The 12,079-nt window shown below is 33.9% G+C and overlaps 1 protein-coding gene across 1 annotated transcript in view; it reads right to left on the bottom strand.

Annotated features, from left to right (window-relative positions):
* LOC107701976 (monoacylglycerol lipase ABHD6-like) overlaps positions 1-5,947 on the bottom strand; it is a 15,471-nt gene extending 9,524 nt beyond the window's left edge. Inside the window, exons 1-4 of the mRNA XM_016504149.1 lie at positions 5,829-5,947; positions 3,554-3,710; positions 3,125-3,238; positions 899-1,031 (exon numbers count right to left, since the gene is read on the bottom strand). Of these exons, the coding sequence (XP_016359635.1) occupies positions 899-1,031; positions 3,125-3,238; positions 3,554-3,710; positions 5,829-5,947 (523 nt within the window). The remainder of the gene's footprint in view (positions 1-898; positions 1,032-3,124; positions 3,239-3,553; positions 3,711-5,828) is intronic.
* Between the last annotated feature and the right edge of the window lie 6,132 nt (positions 5,948-12,079).

The following is a 12,079-nucleotide window of genomic DNA, read 5'->3' as shown; positions in this document are numbered from 1 at the left end:
CATTTCATGTTGACGTCAACATGAAACATTAGCATATTGCCCGCCCACTTGTTGGTCTTTTCCTGTTAGTCTGAATGAAAATGCAAATTCATTCTTTGCCACTAGGTGCTGCATTTGGAGCGGTAAAATAGCGGTTTCCCCGGTAACGCTGTACACAAAGCAGCACTGCGCTCACAAACGCTGCTTTATCAGGCATTACAGTCATGAGAAAATGGAAATTAAATCGACCAATCGGACCAATCACCGCAGATTAGCATCACGCAAAGGAGGGGTTTGGAAAAATGAATCGTTGAGCGAATCGTTTGGGAGTCGTTGAGCAAGTGAGGTAAAAACAAATGCATATTATAAGACATTGAAAGTGTTGTTTGACCTTGCATGCATGTCAACATTTCATTACCCATAATAGGTGCACTTTAAAACATAATGGTTTTATCTACCTGACATGTTATTTGATCTTGAAAGTCACACTCATGTAACCTCTTCTAGTTTTTATCAGTATTTTATTGTTTTCACGTATATTGGCCTCATCAACACTTTTTCCTTTGTACAAAGTACATCATGGGATATTAATGTAGGCATGAGGAGGGAAAATATGATTTTTCTGAAAGTTCAGAAGAGCGTTGGAGGATATTTTTCAGTTATATCAGATATTATTTCAGTTATATCTCAGATATTTTATTTCAGTTAATGTTTATTTTATTTAATGGTATTAGCTTTACTTAACAATAATAACCACCGTTTCAGAAGTAACCTTTTGAAATGAAATAATAAAAGAAAAAATGCTAATGTCATTTCCTGAAATTGGGCTGTTTACTCCAAATGTCCCTGATGAACTATTAGAGGATGATTGTGATGCTGAAGAGGCACAGAGAAGATCTTAAAACAGAACAGATCAGACCTGCTGGACAGATGAGTGTGACGCCGCAGAGATCAGACAGGTGACGGGCAGCATAAACTCCAGCCACATTTCCTCCCATGGACGTGCCGATCAGATGGAAAGGCTTTTTGCTCATTCTGATGCTCTTCACAAACTAAAAGAAAAAAAAAAAGGAGAAATTACAACAAGCTGCTACCCAGCTAACAAAAATATGTTCTAAGAACATTTTGCTAATGTAGCCATTAAGTTACAAAAACTTTACTTTTGACTTACTCTGAACATTCAAAATTTCCAGTTTTTCTTGGTTATACGAACTTTAAGGGAACATTTTGTTTTATCATTTTACAAAAATTATGGGAACGTTACATTTGAATGTTCTCTGAACATTCTGAAACAACTAGCAACATTTTATAAAATGTTAGACAAACATCCAAACGAAACGTTTCAGACAAAAAAAAAATCATAAGCGATGTTTAAATAATGTTTTTTTTTTTTTTTCTAATGTTCTGAGAATTATTAAAGACCAGATAACTTTGAACGAAGGTTCTATTAACGTTACTGGAAAAAAACTAAAACATTTGTTCATATTGAATCTTGCCAAAACATTAGCCAGAGTTATGAGCATGTTCCCTGATTAGCTGGGTATTAATAAACAGCTTAAAAGTTATTTTCAAAAAGAAGTGATTTCATCTCTGTCAGTGTGAATGACTCAAGTTTTTCCTGATTGGCTATAATTGTACTGCACTGAACAGTGTCTTTGCTTACAATAAAGCCAAAACAATGACATGTTACTGTAAAAGTTTTGATTCTGATTAGGGTACAGTGTTCAGGTAAACTGTAATGCACAGTGAAATCAGAGACCTTAGTGTGCTCCAGAAGTGAGTTATTTTTATTTTGCATCCAAAACAAGGTTCATCCATCTCGAAACAACACGCTCTCTCTTAGCAAGCTGAAAATGCCTCTTTCAGCATAATCAGCTCAAGTCTGTGAAAATCAGCAATTCGCAGAAGTTGCTTTAAATGACAGACAGACTTAAATGAGTCAAAATCAACCTGACATGCAAGGACAGTTTTTTCAGGCTGGGAAAGTGCCCCCGGGTTTGAAGAAGGGCATTTATTTTAGGCACAAGCCTGTGTTGTTAACGGAAAGCTGATTAGCTTTGGGCTGAGAATAGAGAAAATGAAGACACAAGGGCTTTTCACTGATCTCAAGATACTTCAGAGAAATCTCAACATGTAAGCCCAATAAAGCCACTGTGTCATCAAGAGAAACATATTACTCTGCATACTGTGTGAGGTTTAGCCAAACAGAAAAACTGGGTCAGTGACTAAATAACATGAACTAAAGTGACAGATTTTAAGAAACTGAGTTTTTCTTGATGTTCTTTGCTTGAATTAAAATAAATACATTTATAACAAAAAAATTATTGTATTAATTATTATTTAAATTTTAAACAAAAATATTTTTAATTATTTAAATTACTCTCATTATTGTTGATATTTCCAATATAATATGTACATACATACATACATACATACACTTAGATACGTTTTTTTAAACAAATGAGTTAGTTAAATTGACAAATTAACTGAATTCATTTAATTGTTAAATTAAAATGTAATAAATTGAATTACAATTTTAAAAGAATTGATTTTTATCATTATTATTTTATTGTACCCAATTATTAATTCAATATAATCATTATATTGGGGAGCCGATCCTCCCTATACGCAAAATACGCTAGCTGCGTAGGGCCCCCGAAACACCAGGGGGCCCCCTTGCTCTCAAAGATGATTTCATTTTAGTTTTGTTTTTGAATTTGGCCAGCAGTTATGAAAACATGAATGATTATTTATTTTAATGCGGTGGGATGTCACCCTTTCTACGTAAAAATCAGTCAAATCGTGTAATGTGAATGTCGTACAGTCTTGCTCGAGACTAAAAAAACGAGTTGAAAGCGTATCGAGCCGCGGAAGAGACACTGTTTCTCAAGCGCTTTACGCAAGCGCGATTCGAGACGGAGTGAAACACGGACAAATGCGTTTCATTCATCCATTCATAACCATTCATCCCCCCATTTGAAGATTTAATTACAATTATTAAATATTATTATTATTGTTACTATTACTATTATTATTATATTTTTATTTATTGTAAACATATGTGTGTGTATAAATAATAATAAAAAATGAAGTAGTTAAATTCTAAAAAAACAAAAAACAAAAAACAAATCCAGAAAACTCCCACCTGATGTATCCGTTTGACTTGGCCCTCAATGGAATAATCCACAGCACTGGTGCGTGTCGTACCCTCATGTCCTGGCATGTCAACACACACCAAGTGTACATTTTTAGGAAGAAACTACAAAAGCAAAAACATGCACAGTCAGTCAAACTATATTTTTTACTTTAAGATCTGATTCATATATTAAGAACAGATGTTCTTGAGTATCGGTATCAATCAATAGGACTTATGTAACCCTTTTTCACAGCTTTTGAAATCATGTCACAAATGTGCTCTTTAGGCCATGTGATTTCTTTTTCTTATTTTAAGTAACGCTTCATTATTTTTGAGCATGTTTTTTTTATCTTTGACCTTTGAAAACTCTAAAAATAACATCTGTTGTTTATATTGTGAATTTAACTGTTAAGCAACTGTTCTGCAGTGGTTTCTTGCCTTGACCACACCGAGCCACATGTCTTTGTGTGCAGAGAAGCCGTGTAACATGAGAACGGATGGACGGGTGCCTGGATACCCTCTGTGTGAATAACAGAAGTGATATCCTTCATATTCAGCATAATCCACCTGCATTCTCAGCCTTCTGCGCCAATACCTGTTAAACAATCACCAAAAAGAGTTCAAAATGAAACTAAAGGTCCTGTAAAATAATGCTTATGCTTTGCCATCAGAAGGAGAGTCCAAACATCACAATAATCGGGGATGCACAATTTTTCAGTCTGGTTTTCATGAAAGCACCTGGAGATTTGGTTCAGTGCTCACAAAATATTACTATAAAAAAGTTCAATAATAATAATAATGCACTTTATTTATTTTTTAAATAAAATCAAAAGCATGATGGAGCGGCAGTGGAGCGCTCCGAGTGAGCGAAAACCACGATGCTCCAACTTTCAAGAAATCCTCGCTTCAGTCAAAATCATGCTGCTCCACTCACATACTCTGCTTTAGCGTGGCAAAGCTCATTTTTAGGGTGGCAGTTGCCACCCTGTGCCAACCCTTATGGCCACGCATTGCAGAAAACAGCGTTCACATTATCCAAACGAAACAAACTCTGATGTCAAACGGATGCGCACCAAAAGTGCTAGTAATAGAGATGCTTGACTTGGCAAACAGCATTATAAAACACTTGCATGAGTTCATACACAATCTAAGAGTGACATTGAAGAATTCAGTCAGTCTGTCCGGCCCAGAGGCAAACAGCGGTTCTGATGACTGCGTCATGTAGAGTAAAGTTTGCCTCCCAGATATTACGAGAACCAAAGTCTACTGGGCAGCTTGCATAAGCTGACATCAGCAATAAATGCAGCTCTGCATGTACCCGGCTAATGCATACACACACATTTAGCTTCCCAAATGCAGAGAAAGATCATGCATTATTTAAAATGAAATCTATTTGAATCATTGGCACGCTGTACATGTGTACAGTAACATGGATCGTAAGTCTTGTGCAACGACTAACCCTTCACCCAGTTTAGTGGCATGAAGTAAAGAAGAGGCCGGTTAAACAATCTGCCTTTATCACCGTCACCGGATAAGAGAAGTGTTAAATAATACAAACCTGAAAAAGCGAGAGATTAGCCAGAAATGATGCAAAAATTGTCTTACTGTTTTTATTTTGTTATTTTATATTTTGGTTTTGTCTTTTCCTGTACAAATATATAAACTTAAATCATGATACATTTACTTGAGAAGCAAAATTACTTTTAAGATACTAAGTCTTTTTTCTGAAATATGTATAAAAAATAAGTACGTTTTTGTATAAATAAGAAAAATCTGTCCATGCAGTAATAAAAACAAACTTAATTCGAAAGGAAAATAAGTTTCTTTTTTTTTACCCCATGGGCAGATATTTTCTTATTTTAAGAATAAACTTGTTTAATTTTATCATTTTTATCTAAAAACAAGACTTATTATCTTGAGCCTTTTTGCTTCTCAAGTAAATAAATTAGTTATTATAATAAGCTCATACGAAAATCATTAAAAAAAAAATCACTATTTGAAATAAAATAAAGACACTGTGCTATTTATGCATGAATGATCCTTAGATCCTCACGTGCAAATTGTGTGTGTTGTGTTTTTATTTTTATGTTTTTTTCTTATTCATTTATAATCATTTATTCACATAATAATTTGATAATTTTTTATCATTTATCATTATATTTAAGTATTTATTGTTTATTCTTTTATGTTCATTCATTTATTATGTTTCTATATTTAATATTTCTTATTATTTTATCCTTGCTTAAAGCACATTTAAAAACAACCCAGGGTTGACCAAAGTGCTGTACAGATAATAGAAGTCAAATAAAGATACAAAGGATAATATCTCAAAAAAATAAAAAAATAAAAAAATAAAATAAAATAAAATAATAATAATAAATTAGAAATCCACACTAAGCATGCGAATGAAAACCGCTTCTTATATCGGTGCCGAAGTTGGTAACTGAAGTCTTAATATCAAGCAGCATCTGTCGATCATATATGAAGGTTGTAGACCACGTCTCGATCACGGAAAAACAGAGAATATTAAGTAAAATCCAAAATAGAAGGAGCGAGAGATGGCTAGCCAAACACAACGGCGCCATCTTGAATGCATGAACATTCAACCCAGTATCACAGAACCTCTTTTCTGACGGGATCTGGCATTCGGGGCTGGATCCTAATTATTATCTGGCGTGAAGACCGATCTAACAAGCATCTAGAGAGCACTTACCAGTGGTAAACTTTAATGAGAGCTGCAGGCCAGAGCAGGAAGGAGGCTACAAAAGCCAAGATGGGGATTGCCAGCGTCCCTCCAGCAATGATGAACATGTTCACCACGTCCAAATCCATCCTTTTAAACAATACAGCAGTGAAAAGTCACATAAGACTGCATTTTTTTTTACATGACCTCTCATCAGAAAGCTTCTAATACAGTAGAACAGATTATATTATCTAACCATTTCTGCAAAACGTTAAGAAAGAACAGAGAGAAACAAAATTGGGACCAGCAGCATCCATTAATGATATAAATTAAATAATGTATTTTTGTTGAATTATTAGGTATAAAGTCGTATAAATAAATAAATCATGATTAACTTATATAGTTACACTTTTACGTTTATACATAAAAATATATATGTATATATGTATGTGTGTGTGTGTGTGTGTGTGACCCTGGAGCACAAAATCTTAAGTCGCTGGGGTATATTTGTAGCAATAGCCAAAAATACATTGTATGGGTCAAAATAAAATAAAAAAAATGTATGCCAAAAATCATTAGGATATTAAGTAAAGATCATGTTCCATGAAGATATTTTGTAAATATATCAAAACTTTATTTTTGATTAGTAATACGCATTGCTAAGAACTTAATTTGGAACTCTTTAAAGGCGTTTTTTTCAATATTTAGATTTTTTTGCACCCTCAGATTCCAGATTTTCAAATAGTTGTATCTCGGCCAAATATTGTCCGATCCTAACAAATCATACATCAATGGAAAGCTTGTTTATTCAGCTTTCAGATGTTGTATAAATCTCAATTTCGAAAAATTTACACTTAAGGCTGGTTTTGTGCTCCAGGGTCACACACACACACACACACACACACACACACACACACACACACACATATACATATATATATATATATTAGTGCTGTCAAATAATTAATCGCGATAAATCGCATACAAAATAAAAGTTTTTGTTTACATAATAAATGCGTGTATACTGTGTATATTTATTATGTATATATAAATACACACACATATAGTATATATTTTTTAAATAGTTACATGTGTATACATTTATATATTTATATTCTTATATTTGATATTATATATAAATATATTTAATATATAAACATAACATATTTTTCTTAAATATATACATGCATGTGTCTGTATTTATGTATACATCATATATATACACACAGTATACTAAACAATAACTTTTATTTTGGATGCGATTAATCGTTTGACAGCACAACTTTATTTATTGCTGCTTGTATTTATATATACATAATAAATATACACAGTATACACACATACATTATGTAAACAAAAACTTTTATTTTGGATGCGATTAATAAATGATTTCATATATATATATGAAATAATTTACTGTACTACAAGCAAGCATGAATTAATGCCACTCAAATCTCTGATTCACATGTAACATTGATACATTGTTGCAGTTATACAATGTTAAATTTGTAACTTAATGTTACATTGGAACATCAGATCTGTCATTCTCTCGTGTGATCAAAGAGCTGAGCTTCCATAGAAACGCGTTTGGTCGCTAGCTTATATGCATATATATCTGTTATTAGCTAGCATACCTTTAAATGTCCGTAGAATTTAAGAATTTACCGTGAATAACGATCAAAGCAGAGTCATGCCACCCTTTTATATATCTGTTATTAGCTAGCATACCTTTAAATGTCCGTAGAATGTAAGAATTTACCGTGAATAACGATCAAAGCAGAGTCATGCCACCCTTTGATCCGTGGAGCTGCTCGCTGCGCTGTGAACAGGGAAGAGAGAGATAGGAGTCAGCGAGCATCTGTCAAGTGCAAATCTGCGGTGCATTCTTCGTATCTCGCTTAATACAGGAGATGATTTGACATATATTTTTTAATCGTGATAGCTGATCCCTGGCTAATTTGGTTCTTTATACAAGTTAGTGGATTTGATTAAAATATCTGGATCAAGTTGTCTGAGATCACTCAGCGTTGGCATATTCATTGGGAAGGTCATCGATACACGAAACCATGATCAGCAATGCAGCGATTGGCTGGCGGCAAGACAGCAACGCAATGACATCATATATAATAAAGATCAAGGAAACAGGCAAAATGACATGAAAGTCCTATGAACAAAATATATAACCATTTTTTAAGATGATTACTAATTATGTTTCACCATTTCTAGTATTTGTACAGGCTTTGCATTTTTCAATGTCAAGAGGATTGCAATTAGCAATTCATTTAATTTTGAGATTTGTTATGTCACAACATTAATTAAAGTTTCTTAATCCATAAGATCCATTTTAAGACATAACTGACTGATAATTTAACTGTGCATCAAGCATTTTGAGATTTCAGATGTGGAGATGTGTGTATGACTGCAATAAAAATGATAATTCCTTCATGAATAAATCTCCCAATGAGTACACTGTGAAAAATGAATAATGGGTCTTGTCATTTTCATTTTAAAAATTAAGTTGATAATTTAAAATATTAATATTTTATTAAAGTAATTGTGGTTCAGTGTTGTATGGACAATATTGTGAACATTTCACTAATATATATATATATATATATATATATATATATATATATATGTGTGTGTTTAAGGAAACAAGCAGTTTTGAGGCTTGAACTGAGGGACTGATTAAGCTGATATAATTAAAGTGTGTGCCCGGTGTGTGCCCGAAGCGTGAATCCTTATAAGGCACGGAGAACACCGTGTCTACATGGTGCGGCGCAACACGTCAGGACAACTGTCAGGTCTGGTGTAGACACGGTGTAACGGTTGCCTGTTACATTACAGTAAATAAAATTTCACTTACCACATAAACAGAGTAAGGAGAGATGACTGAGGACGATGGCGAATGATTTGCAGATCCTCAGCACCACTGACAAACATCTAAAATGTGTGTTAAGTACTGCCGCTCCATAGGATAAACAGAGCAATCGAGAATCTCGAAAGTGAAAGTGAAACTAAAAAGCGATCGTGCATTCAAAAGCAGTTTCAATGCCAGGTATAATAGCTGCTACCTGATGCCCGAAATATATGTAGTATAATTACCCAATGATATAACTGCGAGGGAAAAATATTGAAATATATATTTTCTTCCCATCTAGTATTTATCCCCTTTAGGGGTTCCCTATTCACATCATTTTCTTTCAGAACACGGTATTGGGATGCGGCGGATTCCGGGGTTGGGGGGTGGTCACGATGCCGGCTCAACATCGTGATGCCTATCAGCCATCGGCGATGGAACTGTTTATCGGCCCAACCCTAATGTTGATAATGAACATATTAGTCCACTTTTTAAAGTATTTTTGAAATACCCTTTGACTTAAAGGGATAGTTCACCCAAAAAGGAAAATTAGATTTTTATCTGCTTACCCCCAGGGCAAGATGTAGGTGACTTTGTTTCTTCAGTAGAACACAAACAAAGATTTTTAACTCAAACTGTTGCAGTCTGTCAGTCATATAATGGAAGCGAATGGGAATCACGGCTTTGAGAGTCAGCCTATTAAATGTTAAAAATAATGGCTTTCAATTATACTGTAATGTTGAATGGCTATAATTAATAGGTCAAATTGACGGAAATGCATTTAATAGAGACACCAGTAGCAGTATTGGTATCAAGTCTTCATTAATAATAATAGGCTACTTAGTAAAACGATGCCATTAAAAACATATTTAAAATATACTATATTTATGTTGTTTCTACATTAATTTGGAATTAATCTGAAATTATGAAAATATAAAAAAAACAGGATGCTTTGAGGGGCCGGGCTGAAGACTGCACTGCTCTGAGGGGCTGGTCTGGAGCCTGCACCGCTCAATGGTCCTGCCTGAATGCCTGCACGCCTAATGCGGTCTGCTCAGCTGACTTAAAAAAAAAAATTTAAAAAAAAAGTTTTTCTCTGATTATATTGCCAGTGCGGTAAACAATGTTCTTTTAGCCTTAAAAAAGGTGCATCATTTGGTACACAAATATCTAATGCCTCTAAATTATCAAAATCAAAACTTTGCTGAAAAACATGTTGAACACAATTACTACATGCCTTCTGTCATTTGATTCATACTTTACATTTTTTAGAAACTAAATGACATTTTAGAATAATTGTAAAAACACCCACCTTCAGGTCTTCATAGAAGTAGAATTTCACTTAATTGTACTGACGTACAATTACTGCATAATTTTGCTAAGTTTGTGCTTGTGAAAATAAAACTTTTTACCTCATCAAGTATGAGCTCCATACTTTCACTATCATGCTATGAGCCAAAACTTAATGTATAAAATGTTACAATATTTCAAGCTTTACAGCACAAATCATGAGCATTTTTCTGTTATGAAAAAAATTAGTAATGCTCAACAGCGTAGGTAAAATAATCACATTTATCATTACATAACTTATGATACCCGCATTTACAGGGGATTCTTTTGCCAAAGATATCGTAAACATGGGTCTGTCTGTGTAATGGGCAGTTATTCATTTTTTCCAAGGCATCCTTCCACTTCTTTGCCCCTGGCTTCTTCTTGCCTGTAGTGAAGTGCTACTTCCCTTGGGTGTACTTCAACTCTCCAAATGTAAAAAAGCTCTTTGCTGTTGCACTGTACACATACTATAAAATTCTGATTTTTTTTTCTTTCATATGTGCTTATATGGGCTCTTTATATCATTTGGTTCTTTGGTGTCCTTTGGGAGTTTCTAAGTGTCCTTTTTTGGAAAGACATCTAAATTTATCTTGAAAAAAGCTTGCAGAAAATATAGATTTTTGAGAATCACCCTTCAATCTTTTGGTTTACTTTTCTGGATATAGCAAATGATGACAAAATAAACATTTGAAACAAGATAAATGGTCTATGCTTAATTTCATGAAGATAATCACAGAAAAAGGATGTGATTAATCAGATAAAAAAATTGAATCGATTGACAGCCCTACTTAAGAGATAACCTGTTGTGTTCACAAAATTCGCTAAGACGAAAACTTTGATAAACTTTAAAGCGTATTTAACCGTCTTGGCGCTCAATCGACTTTTGGCGCTTTTTAAAAAAAAAAAAAGCCGCCAAATTTCTCGGGTTTGATTTTATTTATTACACTTTTAAAATACAAAACACATTTTTAAACATTTAAAACACAAAACACGTCCGCACTCTGTATTTTTAAAGTACATTCATCATCATATCGTCGTTGTATATAATAAATTCCGGCTATGCTGTTGCAAAATGAATGGCCACCACGATTTATATCACTATATCGCCCAAATATAGCCTCTAATATCTATATAGGCCTAAGCGTTAAACCACCAAATTAAGAACAATGTTATCTAAATTACACGAGTGCAACGTAAGCGGTTGAGATTGAACCATAGTGTCAAACGAAGCTACGTCGCGTACCGCTTCTTTTTCACATTATACCATACTCACCTGCACGCTATCCGAAGATGTTCAATTGATTAAAATGTGTTTCGTGATTGAAAAATATTAAAACTGTCTCGCTTCACACTGTGATGGAGGTCAGTGTGAAACGATGAACCCGCGCTTTGGTACTTGCACTTTTTATGGATGTAGTCACATGACAATGTTTCAACCAATGGCTGCTTTGCCCCGTTCGACCAATGGCTGCTTTGCTCCGTTCGACTAATGGCTGCTTTGCCCCGTTGCGTGCTGTTCGGAACTGTTAGGACTTAAGAGGTCTACGCTTGCGTAGCAAGGCAAGCTAACTTAACGTGTCGCTAACTAAGGCTAGTTAACCCTTTGATGCATAACATGTCTAAAGTTTTTATTTTCTATATCTTTGCAAGAATTTAATTTCATCATTCACTAACACTAGTTAACCCTTTGATGCATAACGGGTCTAAAGTTTTTATTTTCTATATCTTTGCAATAATTTAATTGCATCATTCAGTATTCCAAGTATTCATTCCCTATGTTATTTCAGTCATGGCTGAGTGATTCTTTGCTGAATGTATTTGAATCATTTATTATTCCAGGTATTCATTAAATATCTAGTTTTTGTTTTCCACTAATCGTTATGTTTATTTTTTTTCCTTTCTTACTTTATATACAAACACAGTTTTTGTAATTATACATCAAAAGCTATTTGCAATTTTTTGCAAGTAGGAACATATTTATTGCAGAAAACTATTAACCTGCCACATATTTCACCACTCAACATTTTGGCTTTTGTATATTTGATGCAATATATATTTTGTATATTTTACACACACACACACACACACA

This window comes from Sinocyclocheilus anshuiensis, unplaced genomic scaffold, assembly GCF_001515605.1.
Source record: "Sinocyclocheilus anshuiensis isolate Anshui unplaced genomic scaffold, SAMN03320099.WGS_v1.1 scaffold262, whole genome shotgun sequence".
NCBI classification, from domain to species: Eukaryota; Metazoa; Chordata; class Actinopteri; order Cypriniformes; family Cyprinidae; genus Sinocyclocheilus; species Sinocyclocheilus anshuiensis.
This window is presented reverse-complemented; position numbering and strand designations above follow the sequence as displayed.